This window comes from Colossoma macropomum, unplaced genomic scaffold (genome assembly GCF_904425465.1).
Source record: "Colossoma macropomum unplaced genomic scaffold, Colossoma_macropomum, whole genome shotgun sequence".
Classification (NCBI taxonomy): Eukaryota; Metazoa; Chordata; class Actinopteri; order Characiformes; family Serrasalmidae; genus Colossoma; species Colossoma macropomum.
The window spans coordinates 18,408,712-18,430,113 of record NW_023494805.1 but is presented as its reverse complement, the minus strand read 5'-3'; the positions used below and the strand labels follow the sequence as shown (position 1 = coordinate 18,430,113).

General features: G+C 37.3%; 1 protein-coding gene across 1 annotated transcript in view; it reads right to left on the bottom strand.

Moving 5' to 3' along the window:
* Positions 1 to 231: 231 nt before the first annotated feature.
* Positions 232 to 21,402, bottom strand: part of si:ch211-106h4.4 (MAM and LDL-receptor class A domain-containing protein 2) — a 47,336-nt gene continuing 26,165 nt past the window's right edge. Inside the window, exons 30-51 of the mRNA XM_036596781.1 lie at positions 20,083 to 20,202; positions 19,804 to 19,956; positions 18,696 to 18,784; positions 16,857 to 17,027; positions 16,548 to 16,736; positions 15,228 to 15,336; positions 15,015 to 15,137; positions 14,020 to 14,119; positions 12,343 to 12,505; positions 10,801 to 10,915; positions 9,093 to 9,236; positions 8,378 to 8,565; positions 8,116 to 8,281; positions 7,228 to 7,449; positions 6,115 to 6,293; positions 3,951 to 4,182; positions 2,928 to 3,087; positions 2,725 to 2,839; positions 2,037 to 2,160; positions 1,179 to 1,272; positions 1,021 to 1,090; positions 232 to 517 (exon numbers count right to left, since the gene is read on the bottom strand). Of these exons, the coding sequence (XP_036452674.1) occupies positions 503 to 517; positions 1,021 to 1,090; positions 1,179 to 1,272; positions 2,037 to 2,160; positions 2,725 to 2,839; positions 2,928 to 3,087; positions 3,951 to 4,182; positions 6,115 to 6,293; positions 7,228 to 7,449; positions 8,116 to 8,281; positions 8,378 to 8,565; positions 9,093 to 9,236; positions 10,801 to 10,915; positions 12,343 to 12,505; positions 14,020 to 14,119; positions 15,015 to 15,137; positions 15,228 to 15,336; positions 16,548 to 16,736; positions 16,857 to 17,027; positions 18,696 to 18,784; positions 19,804 to 19,956; positions 20,083 to 20,202 (3,041 nt within the window). The 3' untranslated portion in view covers positions 232 to 502. The remainder of the gene's footprint in view (positions 518 to 1,020; positions 1,091 to 1,178; positions 1,273 to 2,036; positions 2,161 to 2,724; positions 2,840 to 2,927; positions 3,088 to 3,950; positions 4,183 to 6,114; positions 6,294 to 7,227; positions 7,450 to 8,115; positions 8,282 to 8,377; positions 8,566 to 9,092; positions 9,237 to 10,800; positions 10,916 to 12,342; positions 12,506 to 14,019; positions 14,120 to 15,014; positions 15,138 to 15,227; positions 15,337 to 16,547; positions 16,737 to 16,856; positions 17,028 to 18,695; positions 18,785 to 19,803; positions 19,957 to 20,082; positions 20,203 to 21,402) is intronic.

The window sequence follows — 21,402 nt, the reverse complement described above, 5'->3', positions numbered from 1 at the left end:
TGTATAATTTGAGTTGGTACGCATTACTGCACGCTGAGAATGGCTTTATATTTCCTTCGTAGCGGTCTTACAGAGGCATTTTTACTCAGTGGTTCTCCTGTGCTGTGTAGATTGGCACATGGTGATCAGTGTGTCTGAGCAGCACAATTTTCTAAAAATGATGTACAATAGCTTGACATGCAATTATTTCAAACATCCTTTCATTTTGTAAGTAAATATCACACATATTCATTAAGGAAAAAACATCATCTCTTTTATCAAATACATTTGAATACAGTACATTTGCATGTCAATAACACATGTATTAATACGTGTTTACTTTAAATTAGATATTTGCATTTGGACAAGTTTGTCCGCAGTGAGTGTTAAGGAACAAAAGAATGCAATGAGTGTACACAGTTATTCAGAAATGGAAGTGTTATGAAGTAGAATGGCCATTTCTATTGGTTGTTTCTGTTTCTTCTCTTGAAGTATTAGAGTTGATGAGATGAAAGGTCTCCCTTCATGACTGTGAATCCTAGAAAAGGAAAAAAAAAAATTAGATTTTATTTTAGGCTGCACGCTGTTCATAAACAGCACTGCAAGATACCAAGTACTGAAACATCATTGTTTTCAATAAGAAAATTGTTGAACCAAACATTGTATTGCCAAAATGCTAACTTTATAGGAAAAGGAAAAAAAATAGGTAACACTTTATTTGGAGTGGTCCTTTGTAGATGATTAATAAACTCTTAACAGATTATCAGTAACACATCAATGGCATATCGGTGAAGTAGCAGTAGTGAAGCATCTGGAAACACTGAAGTAAATATCTTGTAGATGTTCTGTTGATACATTACGTACATTAAGTAGATGTGTTGTTAATATGTTACTCCCATTACGGAAAATCTAACTTCAGCTAACATTACCCAAAACCTAATCCTAACCCTGGACCTAATCCTAACCTTAACCTCAACATAACACCTAATGCTAATGGATTTATGGCAAGAAATGTCCGAAGGTTTGATCAGAAATGCTTACTTGTATTTCACAGTCATAGAGATCATACACTGCGTTTCTTTCCAGCATGTCATTTTCAATGATGGATTCTCTGTAAAGGGCAGAAAGTGTTCAGGGACATTTTCTTTTCATCACATTTATGAACCGTTTCATCATCTGTATTCTTTTCTTTCACAAACCTGTTTGATTGTCTCCTCCGTAGAACATAGAAGGCGATGCAGGCTATGGCAATCACCAGTATCATCACTGTTACGCCCACTCCTATTCCTACTGCTTCAATAGCAAAATGAACAGGATAGCATAGTTTACATAAGGTGTGAGCACTCTCAATTTTAGGGCTGTCACAATAGCACTTAATGTTAAAAATTTCAGATTTACTAATTTAATCAGCAGGGATAAGTTGTTGATCTCTATTATGATACGAAATAAACCCAGGCCCTGTTTCAATTCTTTTTTAACTTGCCCTCACCCACTTTGATTCACCACTTGAATGTGCGTCACTCCTATGTTAAGTGCCCACAAGTGACAGCTAGCAGAGCGAGTGATGAAGTTATATCAGCAGTCATGTATAACAGATGGAGAAGTTTATAAAGTCCAGCCAATTGAATGTTATAGTTTTGAAACGTTAACCATTTTAAAGTAGTATATAGTTTATAAACAGCTTTGTCCACCATAATTTTCAGGTTTTAAAAGAAGGAAATGCATCAGGTTGCAATGATTTCTGGGCATGTTCTGCTGCAGAAGTTGACATTGGTGTTTGCTTGATCCCTCGCCCCTCTGAAATGATGAGGGAAGTGAAGGAGGGCTTGTTAAAACCAGTATTAAAACAGGGGGCCTTTAATATGTATGTATGTTTTTGTTTTTTTCAGTCCATTTTATTGTTTAGGCCTGTTAAAAACTCTGATTATGTTTATTAATCATCAGAAAAATGATCTTTAATACAGTTAAAAGTGACAGAGCCTTTTTTTAACAAAAGGAAACAATGCTACATTTAGTAGAAGCTGAATAGTTTTTCATGCCAAATTATAATGTCGTACCATCAGACGGGGCTGCTGTAGGTGGGGGTTCTACAGCAGGGTCACATGATCCAGAGGTAATGTGAAGGTCATCAATGGCCACATTGCCAATAGACCCCTCACCCTTCTGATACTCAAATGTGAACTGTAGCACGGAAGGGATTATATGTTAGACACTAGAGATGTGGAGGGGTACTCGAGTACTTGGTTCACCATTCAAAGTGTCATTGTTCACATAGTGAAATCAGAGTTCAGGTATTCATTACAATTCATCACAAGAAGACGGAGAAAATACAGAGACTAACAATTCAGTGGAATGTGTTGGTTTTTTTCATAAATTTATGTTATACTTTGCTACCCTGAAATACAATTGCCTAAAAACACAATGTATCACAATATTTATTTTGTTCCACGTGTGAAAGGTTGCAACAGAAAAACAAGTGCCACATTTTAAAAATACTATCAACTGTGAACACAGTGATTGTATTCAACATTATACAGAATACATCTGCACTTAATCCAATTAAAACAGGACTAATAATATTCTCTTTGTAATCAAGCTTGCAGTTGGGAAGGGTTTTTAAGCACTAATGGTATCCATGATATGCTAAGAAAAGCATATTGTGACATACTGTGAAGTTAAAATGATAAAAATTGTCATATTTCCTAGCCCTAATCAGTAATGCAGATAAGTAGCAAGTATCGGTACCCAGAATGGCTCTCTGTGATGGATGTAGATTCTGCCTCTCCACCACACATCCCCCTGATCTCCTGACTCTGTCCACATCAGCTGCCCAAGACTGTTCCCACTGCCATACATGGTCCTGAGTGAGAGTTAAGTGTTATTGGTATAGTTATTAGGCCTAATCTCCAGTTTTGCACTCTATGTTCCTCTTGTGTGTTTTATTTTACCTGTTATTTACATATACATTGAGAGTTCCTATTTTGTGGCCATATATGTGGTACCAAAATGTGAAACACTGTCCCAAGCTGTCTGGGGAGAATATCTCACTGAGCAGCAATGCTCGGTATCCCCACTTTCCCACTGTACTGTCCACATACAGGTAATAACCTACAGACAAATTAAAAACACATTATTATGGCATCATTGTAATAGAAGTGATAACAAAGTAAAAACGTGACCAAATGTTACTTCTGTGTCCGCAAATCTGCAAACAGGTGTGGTCATCGTGCCTCAGTGTTCCGATTACTGTCTGCCAACATGCTTGCCCATAAAGTTAATGTGTGCACTAGGGGGCAGTGTTGTGTTTTCTAGCTGTGTAACGATTAGCAAAATCCATTGTTCCTTTCAGTGCCATAGTGGTGTCTTGCTAGTCACAATACAATGATACAATACTACACTGGGATACAATGTGATACAATACAACATGTTAAACTGCTACTTCCCTCATGTTTATGAGGTCAGAAGGCAAAACAAAAAAGAAACCAAGAAACAGAAATCTGTTGTCAACTCTGGGAAAAGCCTTTAGCTGAGAATTTTGGATGTGATAAAGATATTTTTACCTACATACTTGTTTTGGTCCTCATTCCAGCTATAATGCTTCTGGATATACATGCCTCTCATATGCTAAGAAAATATATTTCCATATATTTTTCAAAATATGTATGAATGTGTTTTACAAATATGTAAATATCAAAACTGGCACTATCACACATATTATATCTACATATGTACCTATTTTTCAATATATTGACATATATTTGTCACACTTTTTTGTGTACTACACACATATTGCACTTATACATTTAATATGAGCAAATATATGTTCGTATATTTTTTCCATATGGGCTGCTCAACCTCTCTGTGAGCCTCTGCAAACCTCTTATTGGCAATGTTTTGCAAATATGTTTGTGTCTATTTGCAGGAGTATAAATCAGCCTTAATGAGGAATGTCAAGGGTCTGTTGAACTTACCTATGGAAGAGTTGGTTGTGTGGTCTACACTAGGGCCTGTGCTTGGTGCTCGAGAGTTTCCCTGCTGTCTGAGCCAATCTGTATCATCCTCATCAATCACGTTTCTCCAGCTACACATGTTCACCTCAAAGTCACAGTGGCCTGGGCCAGTGCAGGGGTAGCTGGACAGCTGCACATCATCTATAGCCATGGTGCCCTGATCACTCTGGCCCTTTATCCCCTCCACCACAATCTGAAATGACAACCATACTACTGAAGACATTCATAAGGCCTGCCTCACTGGCTTTCTGGATTCTGAAAGAACTTTAGAGGAACAGGTTGGTGCTGCTAATGAGCTTTGTCCACTGTAACTGTAGCACTGTACCTGTATAGAGCAGAAGTCCATGAATATTTGGACTCTGACAAAATGATTCTTATCTTAGCTGTCTAGCACAGCATATTAGAGTTGAAATTAAATAATAAATATGAGTTAAAAGATTTTCAAACCAGCATTAAATTAAACTCTTATTTTTAATATTTGGTTGCAAAAGTCTGGAACCCATAGACAACACCAGACACTGGGCTTCTTTCATGGTGATGCTCTGCCAGGCTCTTACTGCAGCTGTCTTCAGCTTCTGTCTGTTCTTGGGCTGTTTTAAGTGAAATGCATGCTCGATTGGACTGATGTCAGGTGACTGACTTGGTCATTCAAGAACATTACACTTCTTTTCCTTAAAGTGTTGGGTTGTTTTTGCAGTATGCTTCAGGTCATTGTCCTTGTGCACTGTAAAGCACCACCCAATGCATTTTGAAGCATTTGGCCAAATCTGAGCAGATTATGTAGCTCTGCACATTTCAGAGATCCTACTGCTGCAGTCACAGCATCAATAAATACAAGAGAACCAGTTCCACTGGCAGCAAAACATGCCCTTGCCACAACACTACCTCCACCATGCCTGACAGGCGAGGTGTTATGCTTAAGATCAGTAGCAGTTTCTTCTTCTCCTTTTCTCTTCAAGTTGACCTTTGTGTCATCTGTATGTAAGATGTTGTTCCAGAACTGTGCAGGCTTTTTTTCTTTTTAGATTTATTTTGGCAATCTCTAATCTGGGCTTCCTATTTTTGAGGCTTACCAGTGGTTTACATCTTTTGGTAAACCCTCTATATTTACTCTGGTGAAGTCTTCTCTTGATTGTTGACTTTGACACACATACGCCTACCTCTTGGAAGGTCTTCTTGATATTGCCAACTGTTGTGTAGGAGTTTGTCTTTCCCAGGGAAAGAAATCTTCCAACACAGATGTTTTGCATGGTCTTCCCTGCCTTATGGTGTCTCTGAGGTTATCAGTGTGTTCTTTTTTGAAGTACAGTTAATTTTAAGATGCATTAATTCAGTCGCATCAAATCTGGAATGCTAAAATAGATTTTAACTGATTATAATAATATTCACTAAAAATAAAAGTCTTGATGCCAATGATACCAATATCAGAAATTTCTTATGGTCGTCAGCTGATTCTGATACGTAAACATTTAGGAACTGGGGCAAGATGTACCTGGATTAGCATTACTGAGAAATATAGCATTTATTTGTAGAGAGTTGCAAATGCAGTAAAATGAACAAAATCATTTTAGCACAGTGACATAACAGTAGGACAGTAGTCACAAACACTGAAATCATCAAATATGGGTTTGAAGTATTGGTCAAACCTGCTGATACTGATATGATTTTGGCATCATCATGCATCCCTACTTTAAACCAGTATTTATTGTGCTTCAGAAGAGCAGGTTGTTTAGGCAATGCATCACTACTGTGCTTAAATATCTGCCTTTTATTCATTTACTGCATTTGTCACCTTATACAAATAAGCATTAGCATAAATAAACAAAGCATTGGCCCACAATTCCCACAATGGTGCATCCCTAAAAAGTACAGAGTATTGTTTTTATTGCCTTTATTCCTCTACAGTGCAAAAATGTCTCCAGTCAGGTTTATGTATCTAGTATGTTCTTTAAAAAGTCTGAATCTGAAATTTTAGATTTTACTAAAGGACTGCCTAAATAATCAAAATCGAAATGTTGTGAGGTCTTAGATTTACACTGGAAACAAATAACCATGACTGTGAGACTGACTATCTCCTCTGTGGCAAGTTGTAATGCTGAAATGTGAAGTGAAGTTAAAGACTCACTCTGTAGTCAGACCAAGTGTTCAGCAGTGGTGCTTGAGCAAACCTCCACAGCTTGCCCTGCTCTCCAGACTGGCTCAGCAGCAGAGAACGGTCTTCACTTGAGTGCTCCTGATACACATTCAAGGTTCCTGGTTCCTGCCCACTCATATAATACCACAGATGAAGACACTGTCCATATCCTATAAATCAAGCAAAAGTTTAAAGAAGCTCTCAGACTTGAAAAGAACAGTGGTCTGTTTTCCAACATTTATTATTATTATTTTTTTTTAACATTTTCTGGGATAATTAAATGGTTGTAATGTGGAAATAGTCATTCAGAGTTTAGTGTGAGGTACTTCTATAGAAACTTTGTGATTGTGACCTCACATCTGAAAAGTTTAATGCTTCTAAAAACTACCTTATAGAAAGTTAGCAAATTAATCTGGAGCCTAATGGTTACAAATATGCTGCCTGATGCCTGAGACATTTAACTAGTTTTGAGATCAAGTTTTAGCCCAATGACACATATTTTTTAATACGTTCATGGTGGAGGGATACATGGAGAGTGATGTAAGACAGAGTATAAAATATAAAAACAAATAAAAACTCATGAGACACATAAAGGTTGATACTAAATAAAATGGCTATATTTGTGGCATAGACACTGGAACCCCCTGGTTCCTATCACCACTACTGTAAAGAAATAAAGGTCTGTAAATTTCTCTACAGTGAACCATTTCACATCAACCATTTTGAATGACTTTGTTTACATTTTGAACTTTGCAGAACGTCAGCAGAATTCCTCTTTAACATTCTGTATCAGGCAGTTAACACTTAGAAGCTGCAGAACGGCTTATTTCTCACTCCTAGCTCATCAAAATAAGCACAGAACGTCTGTTGAAAGTGCAGATTCCAAACCTTCTATTGAGAACACATTTGTGGAAGTAGAAGATTTATGATTTGAATTAAATAAAAGGTTTTGTTTTGCATGCAGTCTTCAGAAAAAAAGCCATTCGTTGACATCAAAACAAATGAACTAATCGATTATTGCTATCCATCAGATTCTAGAGGAAAAAGACAAACTAGCTGAATTAAATTTACAAGTAAGAAGAAGCAGACGTTTGTTGTTTGTACCTGCGGTGAAGAGAGGAGAGCTCATTCTTGCACTGTGTCCTGGTACATGGGGAGACTCAGAGCCAATATAGTAGTAATATCCGCTCTCTGTGTTGGTTGTGTGGTCAAAGTTTGGTTTGGAGTTTAGGACTGGATAATTTCCTGATCCTCTAATCCAGTCAAGATCATCATCAGCCTGCTGCGTCCAACCACAGCTCCCCTCCTCAAAGTCACACAGACCCCCTGAAATAACAATGTTACTCTTTAAGCAACTAATCTGCACACAAACGTGTTTATATTCAGCAAAGTAAGACGTGTATTGTCCCTGTCAAAAGAAAATACTGTATCTTCGAAATGGGAATATATAGGAGAACATGTTCTTGTTTTAATGTGTGTGAATGTAAGAAGATTGTAGTCAGAGTAATTTTGTATTTCTATTGGTCTGAAAGTTATGAAATCTAACACAATGTAAAGGGAAGCTGGCATTTTTAAATAGTGTAATAAAATAGGTAAAATAGATATTGATATGATGGCAATTAATTATTACTATCCAGTTATTATACATGTATTATACATATTTACATACAAACATAGCACATTAATCAGTGCTACAACACTGGCTTGTATTCTCGCAATCACACTATAAAATCCTCCAAATTAGCATTCAGATGTCCCAGATATCAATGTTTTCCATCTCAGCTACATACAAGCTGTGTATAGCAGTGTTGCCTTTGACATAAATGAGGTGCCCTATAGCTAGCCATTATTCAGCTGTCAGATCAAGCCTGCAACTGAAAATGGCTTCAAGATTGATGACATTACTCCTAGGCCTGTGCCAAATGGATGGCACATTTCAGCAGAAGCCTGTTATAAACCAAAAGCCTGTGTGTGAGTCATGCTCTTAAGTACCTGTGGGGGAACAAGCTCCTTCAGCAAACGATAAGTCATCTATAGCAATATCCCCAGCCTCACCACCTATTGAGGCATCTATCAGTATCTGATGAACTTCTTGTAGGGTCACATGGCTCTGGACCAGCTGCCACTCGTTCCCCTGAGAGCCCACCCTCTGCCATATCTGTTTTTGTAGATGTGTTAGGCGTGAAGGTGGATTATTTCAAAGAAAAAATTACCATTATTACACGACAGTGACTGGAAAATGCTGCTTCCTCACCAGTGTTGTCTTCCTGGAGTCAATATTCTGTAGAACCAATTTTAGTGATCCAACTGTTGCTCCAAACATGTGGTACCAGAATTTAAGGCAGTACCCTTTCTCTCTAGCAGGGGTAAGCAGAGGAGACTTCAACTGAGCTACATGCCCCTTTGTGTCAGGCCTTGAGCTTTCAACATACACATAATATCCTGTGAAAAAACATAATGACAGCGTAATATGGACAAAGTCTCATATTGTAATTATACTGTTACATATTCTGCATATACATTAGACCAAAATTATTTACATAGAAAACACATATTTCCAAAAAAGTTCACAAGAGAAGACAAACAAGTTTTAATGCAAATTCATGTAAAATGACAATGTCTATTGGTTCATTCACCATGAATTTTTTTACACAATGTAAAAGACATGCTTTTTATTATTTTAACAAAGATTTGATGATTTTTTTGGATCATGTAAATGTCTTGATTCTTCAAAACACCCACAGAAGCTCATCAGGGACAGGGGGTTTGGCCAGGACATTCATAACACAATAAAAACACTGTGATTTAGTTAGTCTCATTTACATGTTAATATTGCAAAGTACAGTGTCATGATAACGACTGAGAAAAAGTATATTGTGCCACACTAGAGACTTCCAAAACAGACAAATAATAGCTAATAAAACATAATGAAGGCTACCTGGAGGCAATTTATATGGCTGTGGACAGACCTTGGCTGCTGGTGTGATCCCCTGCAGGTCCAGTGTTGACTGTTTCGGTCGGTCCGCTCTTTCTAATCCAGAGCAAGTCCTCAGCACTTTCCTGCACCCACCCACACAGGTCTTTCTCAAAGGAACAACCAGCAGCAGACACAGCTGGAGCAGAAGAAGAACATGGTTCTAGACCCTGTTGATGCTGTTGATGATTTCCATAACTTCAGTTTGATCTTGGATTATGCAAGTAACTGATGTTACACTGCTTAAATATTTGACCTTGGCTAGGTAAAAACAGAGTGTGCATCATTATGAAGTCATGTAGTCTTGGTCAAAATGGGTATTACTCTACTTCTAAGCCCAAGCAGCTTTTATCAGATGACCAGAATGGCAGTGGTACAAACCAAAAGTACAGTGGGAAAAGTCCAGTTGGTCTATATTACTGTATGTAGATCACGTGAACTCACACAAGATAAATATATTGAACTGAATCCAGGCTATTTTCTAAAATTACTTTCTTAATTATGGCTCTTAAAACTATAATTTCACATGATTCACCTCAGATACAAATTCATTATCTCCCTAACTGCCTGTAAGGGGGCCTATTTTAGCACTTAATAATGTAGTTATGTTATAACTGAAGTTTGGTGGGAAGAACATGCCTGAAACCCCTCCTTCTTCCAATTAAATGCCTCACCTTCTGTTTTTGTGATGAAGGGTTTGCAATCCCTACCGCCACCCCATCTCCTCCCTGTTCCTCAGTCCTACATCAGTCCTACTACAACTATGACAGGGGTTCTGGCCTTCTAGCTACAGGCAGAAGCTGCCCAGAACTCAAGCCCAAGTTCTCAGAGTTCTCCCCCCTTCCCACAATCAGTCTTCCCTCATACTACCACCACATGTTGAAGGCATGGTCCAAACTCACAAAACATGTCTCAAGATTAATAGCTGAATAACAAGCCTGCAGTGTTGCTGCGTTTCCCTGTTTCCAGCACACCTGGTTCAACGGATTAACAAGGCCTCCTGATTTAAAAAAGGTTTAATTAAAGGCATAATTTAGTTGTCAATTGTTGAGATAATAAATAATACAGAGTGATTCGTTTTTATATGTAATGCTGATAATGGTAAAATAGCGGTAAATCAAAAAAAAAAAAGTTTTCTTTGGGGACTATTTTGCTTTATTCATCCTATATTGTACATCTCCACCACAAATGGATAAAAAAAAACCATAAAACTATCGCAAAACAATGTCTCATTACATGTGATACGTTTCTGTGAGGGAGCTTGTGGAGGCATTATACTCTTTAGACGTCTGGTTCTTATCACCACCACTGTGAACAATTCTGACTCTGAATAGCATATTTCACATCAGACCACTCTGGGATGAATTTGTTAATATCTTCATGATTGGATTATGCAGAAAGTTGATGGAATTCCCCTTTAAAAGGTATGTATAAATGCAAGAAAAATGAAAATCAGCAGTGCAGGGACTGGAAAGCACTGCACTAAATCGATGTCACAGTGAAGAAGAGGAGCACCAGAGAAGCTTGCTTTTAAAAGGTTTCAGTTCCCCTCAGGGCTAAGAAGTCATTAAAAGCTCAATTCAGTGTCTACCATAATTGCTGACCTTCTATACCTCCATTTTTTTCTCTGCCTTCTGCTTCTTTGTATCCGACTCCTATCTCTCATGTAGACACAGACAAGGTATTTGGACATTGACTCCCACCTGGTGGCTGATATGATGTCTCACAGTTCAGGAAAGAGATGTCATCCAGAGCAACAGCACGATACACAGGTTTAGAAGTACTGTCTACTGAAGTGGTCCGACTACTGAAGACAATCTGAGAAGACAAAGTGAGAAACATAAGATGTACAACTGTATGCAAACATTTGAACAATGCTGGTCAAATTACATGTTTTATTTTCTGAGTGAAAAACCTCCTTAACCGCATTGTCTGTAGATTTTAGTGCACAATTTCTGTTTACATGCTAATTTTAACATATTGGTAAAAAAAAAGAAACGTGCCATAACTTTTACACAGGTTACATTTTACAGCATGTTAAATTTAGCAAATTAACAGTAACTGCTCATTAATATGTACAGAAGTGTGTTGTCTGTAGAGGATGCTTATTTTCACTTAGCAAATCAACAAAACAAGTCATTCGACCAATTTTGTATGATGATTAACAGATACAGGCCTGTACACAGATCACTTCATTTAGAGCATAATGGAACAACTCTTTTCTATAAAAACCATTAAGTGTTATAGTGTTATAGTGTTATAATCACATTGTGCAGTGTGATGCAAGATTATTGGTGTTTTATTGGTGGGATTTCCAGCACCGGTGTGATGTGCAAATCGGTGTCAGGTCAGAGTTTTGTACATCTCTATGTATCCTAGCTATTACAAATAGGTTTGAATCCAAACTACCTTGAAAGCAAACACTGTCAGAAACGAAAGAAACTGATACCTAAAAAGGAAGATACAGAATTAAGACATGGCCTAAGTGCAATAGTTAAGTGTTCACTTATGTGCTTCACATAGAGATGGTCTTCAGTTGATGCCTGAAGACAGCAAGGGGCTCTTCATGAAGAGTCTTCATGCTTGTCTTCCATGCATCCTGAAGGATGGTGGGTCAAGCCGAGCTGTGCTAGAAGCTCTCAGAGGGCTTGAGGTATGGACTGAGTTTTGACATTGCTATCAAATGGGGGGCTGTTCCATTTTTGGCTTTGTAGGCCAATCAGGGTTTTAGATCTGACGCCCAGAGTGATGAAGCATGTGGAACTCAAAACACACATGCTCTATTTCCAAGTCGAGCCTTGTCTTGCTGTTATGAATCTCAAAGAATGTCCATATAAAAAAACAATTTTTTATTGTTCATGCCAACCAGGGAGGGTACTTATACACTCTGAGAGCAATAGAGACCACAGGGGTTTATCTGTGCTCGTGCCTGTATACAGGTTGGTTTTGCGTTTTGTTTAAATATTGTCACAGATATAAGAAAGCCCTGTATCTCTCCCACAGTAGCTTTACAGAAAAACAGTGTTAACATCTATTAATGAAACTTAAAAAATTCTAAATGTCTATTGGTCCAATCATTATGAAAGTTTCACTCCATAAAAAGGGCAAAATGTTTTCTTAGTGGGTTACAAGGTTTTCCTAAGATATACTTACTCAAATTACTAATCTAAGTTGAGCAGTTCTGTAATTATATTTGGAGAATGAGATTTAATGAGAGTCCAATGCACAGAAGATTAATAACACACCCTGTATGGCTGTTGTTGCTTCCCAATGGCCAAGTGCTCCAGGCTCCAGTGTTCTGCAGTGCTGTGATTGCGTGTCCAGAGTTGTGCCGTCTTTCCCTCTTCGTTCTGCAGGAGCACAATAAGATCCCCTACACTGCCTCCTCTGCCCACGTGGAAGTGAAACCTGAACAGAGTTACAGAGAGAGGCTTAGAGACTACATTAGAGAGTACATGACACGGTACAGGAGCTGATTTGCATCTTTTTTGGTACATAAAGACAAATAGTTAGATCCTATGATGGAGTCACTAAAAATGTATCTGTATTCTGTAGGTCTAATACCATTAATTAACATGCTATCTATGTACCTATGTATATGCTACCAGAACAAAAAACACAATGTAATATTACAGCCAGTGAAAAGTACAAAAAATGAGCTATTTTCAATAAATTATTAAATGATGAAGCAGTAATATAACATCTGTAAATTTCCCATGTCATTTAAAGACAATTATATATAATAAGGTATGATAAAGCTACTTTTTGGGGCTATTTTGATGTGCCTAGATGTTAGTGTTGACTTATTAGTTAAGGCATGAAACACTGTGTGAAATATGTTTAAAGTAGGGTCACATTATGTACAATGTTGCGAAGTCCAAACCTGTTCGAGCTTAACAAGATATGAACCGCGTGTTTTGCCTTTTTGATTGATCCAGTCCACTTTAAATGGGACATAAGAATGTATATTAACTGCTACCTAAATGAAATCAATTTTAAACATGTTAAGTGTCAGCAAAACTCAATTATTTTAATTGAGGTGGTGGTGATAGAACCCAAATATCTGAGGTGTTCAATATTTCTAAAAGCTACATCACACAAGTTGTTACATAAAAATTATGAGGATTGTGCTGCTTGCTGCCTATATAATTATATTATAATATATTATTTCCATGTCAGTTGAACAGAATCCTGCAGATGTGTTGCTGCTTGTCTTTTGTTCATTCCTTTTTTATTTGTGGTGTGTGATCTAAACTCTTTAAACAGTTTTAAGAGATGTATTTTTATCTTAAAAATATACTTTTCTTTAGTCTTTTCAGGGTGCAAGGATTCATGCACCGAACTGTGTGGCAAAACAGTCTCCAAAAAAAATGGATTTCATCATTTACCTTCATCAACGTTACATAATAAAAAACGTACACATGTAGGTTCACTGGTGGTTTTGAATAGCAAATAAAATGGCTATATTTGTGTTGTAGACATGACGACCCCTGGTTCCTATCACCATCACTGTTAAGAAACCTTCAATAAGTTTCCCTACAGTGAATCACTTCACATCAAACCACTCTGAATAACTTTCTTTACATCTCAGCCACTTAGTTAGACAGAAATTTTGAAAAATCAGTGGACTTCTCCTTTAAGAATGATGAAACTGTGTCACATGATGTTCCATTTCAGCAGTATATATCTTGTGTTACAGTGAGTGTCATCTATTACCAGGTTTTGTTATTACTTTATTGTGAGGTTGTTTTGAACAAGAATATTATCACTGAAAGAGCTTCAGGTTCAGCAAAATATAGAAGCTCTTTCACTTCAGAGATTTTGCTATTAGACTTTGGATATTGCAGATTAATACTGGCTTAAAAGGTAAATTTAAATGAGTGTGAACAGAGCTTTTGCGTTTTTTGCATTAAGTTACTCACTGTATTTGGCAGTAGGGGGAGCTGGCTGGCAGTGATGGGCTCTGAAACTTCGCCTCATTTTCAGACACCACTGAGCTGAAATTCACCTGCATGTAGTGACCTGAGGACAAGAGGTTATGATGAGGATGTTATTTCTAAAAACACTCTTTGAATGCTCTATAGATGACAAAAAACACTGGATTTCTTGGTCTGGTGTGCTTAATTACTAGTCATTGTGTCTCCACTGTGTGTGACTGTGTTCCATTAAAGTGGAACTCTACTGATTTTTCAAAATTTCTGCATAATTTAATCTTTTATCTTTTTCATCTTTACTAAAGTCGTTCAGAGTGGTTTGATGTGAAATGCTACATTCTAGAGAAACTTACTGGGTCTGGATTGTTCATAGTTCACTGTTCGTAGTAGTGTGATAGTAACCAGATCTCTGAAGAGTGTAATGCATAATGGTTATGAATTTGCTACCTGATGTCTGAGACATTGTTTTACGCTAGTTTTGAGAGAAAGATTTGGCCTAAAATGTGTTTTTGAAAATCTGTTTAGGGCAGGGAGGTAAATAGAGGCTGTTGTGAGGCAAAACACTTCCCAAAGAAAACATTTATTTTTTCAGTTTTTTCACTATTTTACCATTATCAGTATTACATAGAACACATGTATGTTCACTGGTGGTTTTGGAAAGTAAATAAAATGTGTATTTGTGTTGTAGACATCGAAACCCCTGGTTCCCATCACCACCACTAAAAAGACATCTGCATCAGTAAGTTCCTCTACAATGCATCCAACCACTCTTAATGACTTTGTTTGCATCTCAACAATTTTAATATACTTCTAGTATATATATATATATATATATATATATATATATATATATATATATATATATATATAATAAAAAAATGGTGGAATTTCCCTTTAAGAAGGTGCTGCCATTCTATAAAACATGGAATTAGTACAATGTCGTTTTCTTTTTCTGTGCAATTTGTTACAAAATATGGAATTACCTGTTCCTGTGGTGTGGTCAGCAGGGGGTTCAGTGTTGATACTAGCCTTTACTCTCTGCCACTTGTTACTATTCTGACTTATATCCCTCCAGTCACACAATCCGTTCTCAAATGTACAGGGTCCTGGATCCAGGAGAACAGGAGAAAGCATGTCTTTCAAAACCTGTTACTCATCTAGAATAAAATGATACAGGCTGCTTCTAAGCGTCTCACCGCAGGTCTCCTCGTCTTCCCCCAGGGGGCAATCTATGCTGTAATCACACTGAGCACTGGCCGCAATGCATTTCACTCCATTTGACCTCCAGCAGTGAAACTCATCCTCCTGAACAAGGAAAAAAGAGCACAAATCTACACAACATCTTTGTATAACCTTGAAGGATGGAATCAGGTAGAAAAATAAAACAGTGAAGATGAAGAATGTCAGGCCAAGAACCAGAGGTTGCAATGCCCTTTACCTGAAATATTACACGCTCTAAGCTTTGGATTCCTATTTAGTCATGCAAGACCAGCAAAATTGCACTTAAAGTAACTGCGGGGATTTCCTAGCACCTGATGTGAACCTCTCAGTTATACCACTTTCAGTTTGGTTCATTTTCTGTTGACATGTTGAAAGCTTGGTGTATATTTTTAGGTTTGTTGTGATCTTTGGGTTTTGTAAAATGTTAATTATAACCTAGTTGTTGCTTTTTTTGCTTTTTATTTCTTCTGGTCGTGGATCCGGTTGAGACCATAATACTGAGACTTAAGTATTAACATTGTCACTAGGGATGCACAGTGATATCAGGATCATGTCAGTATTGGCAGATAACTGGCTAAAAAAAAAATTGGGATGGGACAGATGTTTAGGTCGACATTTAAAGCCGATACTTGATGACCCATTTATTTGTAATAAAATTTCTGCAATTTATTAATTTTGATGCATAAATGCAGTGTTTCTCTGTAATGTTAATCCAGGTAGATGTAGGTCTAATTGCTACTTTTAATAAAAGTTCATGTAGCTGCATTGGCATCAGCAGATACATGCATGAAAAATATTGCCATCTGCCCACAAGTGCACATTTCTAGTTGTTGCCAGTGTAAAGGGTGCTTTTCATGATTGGAAATACAACAATGTTTGTCCATATTTGTGCTGTTGGTATGCTGCGCATGTCGCTCACAGTAAAATTGACCTTTCTGTGTGCTACTGTGTTTTCTATAACCATGTAAAAGATGCACAAGGCTTCTTTTGTTGTTAGATGCACTGTGATTTTTTTCATCAGTTTCATCAGAGTAATGAAACAAAAGTATTTTCTTGTTCAGAAAATTAGTTTGTGACATAAACTGACTAAAAATATTCAGCTTTGTTAGATCACATTCTTTACATGTCAGATAAATGCAACACCAGCACAGAAACATCAAGTCTCAACGTTATTAAGAGCAGGTTAAACATGCAGAAATAGCATCAGCCCTAAACGGTCAATCCTGCCACTGGGCTTGAAGCACAGTGAAATATAGCAGACATGCCTATCAGAGACATAATCAATAAAATCTCACCTTGCAGGGATATTCAGTGGGTGCGGGAGTAGCTGGGGGAGCAGTGGGTGTGGAGGGAGGGGCTGTGGGAGGTGTGATTGGCAGCTGGCTGTTGTCAGGGTCATGGACACAGCTTGGAGAGAAGGACACATCATCCACAGCTATGAATTCTTCACGGCTCTCACCACTCCCCACAAACTGGAACACAATCTGTACGCGTAACATCATGATTAGGACCGCAAGCTCATTTTCATCTATTCCAGTTGATTCTAAAAAAATCATCTGGAGAGATAAGAATGCATTAATGGAGGTTTAGGCTTTATTTCAGACCTTGGTCTTCACTGTGGAGGAGAAAGTGATCTCTGCTCTCCGCCAGTAGAATCCACGAGTAACACTCCGCCCCCAGAGAATGATGTCATCATCCCCACTGCGGACCGTCCGCAGCCGTGTGGTCAGTCTGGCCATAGAGTTGTTACCATGGGAAAAGTGGTAGAAGCTCACCTGCAAGAGATGAGGAGAAGCTCAGTGAGATAAAAAGGAACCAGAGGTGAAGCTTCTGACGTCCAAAACAATAGAAACTTAAAACTGTATCAACAACACGCTTCTCAGTCTGTTTGCTGTCTTTCGTGGAAGCCAATTTTCAGCACACTGGTCATTTAAATGGCCTATGTCACAGACAAGCAAATTCATTAAGTCTCTTTTTCTTTTTTAAGTAAATGTATTAGAGATAATGTGTAAATATTGCCTAAGTTTCAAATTTAACCATTCACTCTTCAGTACTTACAGTCCATATATGGGTATTTAAGTTATATTTGAGCAGGATTAGTTTTACCAGAGGAGATCTGTTAATGTGAACTGTGCGTGACTTGACTGGCTGATTAGTAGGGGATAAAGGATCTGTGTAATTTCCCCAAATAACCCCAAAACACCTCAACAGAAATATCATTGCATGGATGTTCACATCAGTGTTATGCAACAGGCGCCAAACCAACGTCTGAACAATAACACATTGTGTGGCTAAATGGCAAAAAGAGCCAAAAAAATGAACATGACACTGGATGATGGAGGAGACTCTAAATCTTATTTCACTGTGGGGTGGTGTCCATTGTCATGAACTTTATGATCATGGAACTGAGTCAGATGACATGGGATGTCATTTTACACAGGACTACTATTACTGAGGGAGCTCCAGTTTCAGCGAATTATAGAAAGTAATTCACTGTGGAATAATTACTTAGCACACTAAAAACTATGGAAGGTTTGTACTGTTGTACTGGATTAAAATCACAGGTGTTCTTGGTAATCACTCAAATTACAGTACTTACTTAGGTATTACAAATCCATCTTAAATAGGGCATAATCTGCAAAAACATCGCATTTTGAATTTATTGTTTTTCTGATGTCACTAAAATGTATTACACCTATACAGCCTATGACAGCTTCCCCTTAAACTATAAAGTGTGTTTCAGCTCAGGCTGCTTTTTAAATGCGGAAAAAATACAAGGCAGCCAAACATCAGGAGTTCATTTATATTTATGAGTCTTAAAAGCACAGTTACAAAAACAGCCTGTTTAATTCTTAGGAATAAAGAGAAGTAGAAAAATGAAGTATGGTTGTTTTGGTACAAAAAAAACTCACAGATATCATAAGTGTATCTGCAGGGAACATATTAAAACACAATAAAAATGTAGGATATGAGGCCTGAAACATTCAAAAATTGAATCACTAACTCAGTATGCTTAGATTTTGCATACATTTTATTTGTGCTTTTGTGATATGTTGATATTTCACTTTACATGAAGTAGATGAGATTTTTGTATTGTTTATAGCTGCCTTATAAGGTAGATGGGAACCAGAGGTATCTTTTATATGTGCATGTACCTCTCTGCCATTATTGGCTTAAAAAATACATTTTAGGCCAAAATCTTCGCAAAATGATTGTAAAACAATGCTTCAGACATCAGGCAGCATATTCGTAACCATTTCATGTGAGGGAGCATAAAGGCATTAAACTTTTCAGATGTCTGGTTCCACCACTGTGATCAATTTTGACTCTATATGTTTCTCATTTCACACCAGACCACTCTGAATGGCTTTGTTTACATTGTAACCTTTTAACTTTGTGCAAATTTGTGTAAGAATATTTGAAAGATGCTCGGTCAGACTCACAGTGCAGTCGGAGCTGGGGAGGAGAGTGCTAGACATGATCTCTGCTGTCTGGCTTGCAGAATGTTGAGGGACAGGGACAATGTAATGACCTGCAAAATGCAACATTTTGTTTCATTCTCTATTCACTCATGATTGTCTATTCTTTTGATCACTCAGATTTAGGATAGTGACAACAGCTTTATAAATTGAAGAAAGAATTGTTCTAATGCCTAATATATGACAGATATTTTTATTTTGTACATTTTATCTGAGTCATTCCAAGAAATCGCTGCCAAATGGACTATATTTTTTTCATGTCAGATGGGATTTTGCCATCCTAAGTAAGCATATTTATTTTTTTTGTGCCAAATAACACTGCGAAGTAAAACTAGAGGTGGGTAGTAACTAGTTACATTACTCAAGTACATGTAGTAAAATACTGATGGATTTGTACTCTCCTGAGTAATTTCAAATCATAATACTTTTACTTCCACTCATGTAGCCATTCATATTTAGTTACTGAGTCCTTTTTTGTATTTAATTTTATTTTTTTGTTGATGACATCATCTGTACTGCTTTGTCATGAGTCCCACCTGTTTTAGACCAAAACAATATTAAAAGAGAAGAACAAAGCGCAACAATTTAAGATTGTTGAATAAATATTGAATGAAAACAAAATTTACTGTGAGCTTAGCTCCTCTGAAGGCTTAAATGACATCACTTATTGTTTATCACATCATTTAATATGACAGAACAGAACAGCTAAATAAGCTAGTGTGATGAGGGGTCACAGAAATTATTATATTTTACTTAAATTTATATTTTTATATTAAATTGGTACACAAAATGTCATTGTAGAAACAGATTTCATTATTTGGACATGGTAAAGGTTAGAACTTCAGTGACTGTTTATATGGACATATAAAAATGCTTGTGTTCTTAAAAAGTATACATAAAAACACACTGTAATCATATTTTAATTATTTAAGTTTGAAAAACACTCAGATTTGCAGATTTTTCTTTCTTAGTCACAGCACTGAACAGCACTCTTTTCATGGAATGACTCATCAGCTATAATCACGTTAGCAACGATGCACTGTTGGATGTGTGATTGATTGATGGTATATACCTGCTGCTGTGTTTCTGGTGTGGTCTCTAGGTGGTCCATGCACTGGCCACTCCCACTCTCCTCTCTCCAGACTCCACCCAGGCCATGCCTCATTAATCTCCCATGAGCACATACCTTTCTCAAAACTGCAGCGCTGCTTATAACCCAGCTCCTCTGAGCATGAACACACAACACATTACAATTAAACACAAGCATCTTTCTCTAGAGATGAGGTGGAATTGAATTTGTCCTCATATGTTTAAGACAGCTGATAGGACTGATTTACATCTGGCCTCTTACCACAGCGTGCTTCATCACTACCATCTCCACAGTCATCACTGAAGTCACACACTCTGCTCGTCTCCACACATACGTGGTTGGAGCATGTGAATGTTCCTGCTGGACATGATTCCTGAGGCTCTGAAAAACAGGAAAAAAAGATGAATGGATAGTTTGCCATCACCAATGCTGTTTTTCAGCAGGTAGCACTAGTACTAGAAAAATTGCAAGTGTTATAGCATAAAGTACTGTATCACTGAGATCAAAAGTTTGGAATACTTATAAAGTGTTAATCCCAATAAGTGGTACAATTCAGAGTAATTACAGTATAGACAGAATTAAAAGCAGAGACGGAATGCAAACGTTCTGAATTGTAATGGTCATTTTATGAAATGTACAGATAATTAATTCTTCCCGCAATAATTCAGATGCTTCACAAAGAAGGGGAACTATTAGAACTGTAAGAGCTTTTGTGTGTTTCGTTACCTACGCTTCCATCAGCTTTCTGTGCAAACTTCAAGTGATAAGATGAAAATTCCAGTTTTTGCCGCATCAACCAGACTTATAGTGGTAAGAAATGCTTTATGGAATGATTGACGTTTCCATCTCTAATTTCATGCACATCACAACTTGTGTACTTCCCTGGAATTCCACATAACATAAGTATAACTGCCAAATAACGTAAACATAAATGTGTTATTTTCTATCAGAACCATTATACAGGAGATCATGTTTCTCTGCCATATAGAGTTGGAGCACCTTCCATTTAAAAAGGCCATGGACTTTTTTGGACATCTCTCTCTGAAAGAGCTGAAAAATGGCAGCATTCCTTTTAAAAATGCTCTTGTCTCCTCCTCAGTCCAACTACACCTCTCTGCCCTGCTGTTTTTGAGGGAAGTCTCTCACATAATTCTAAATGTATTCATACATGTGCTGTTTTCCCCGTGCTTAAAAAAAAAGAAACGTTTCCAATGTGAGTTTCCGCAACATTTCAGGTACCATCACACTCTTTTAAAGCTAAAGTTAAATGGAAACAAATTTTGTCTACATTCATAAAATATTACCAGTTAAATGGAAAAAAGTTTTGTCTACATTTATAAAATATTACAAAAAAATTCAGTTTCTGTTGCCAAAATTGACAAACATTTTGAATCATTAAAACATTTTCTACAGAAAAGGTGGAAACCCACGATAGCAATGTGTTCCAAATGTACGTGTGTTTGCAGTCTCACATTTCAACAAGCAAAGTAGTCCAAAGAAGTCTTTTTTTCAGCAGGAAAAGGATACAATCCAACCTGTTACATGACATTTCAGCACCAAAGTGAACCACATTTGGGCATT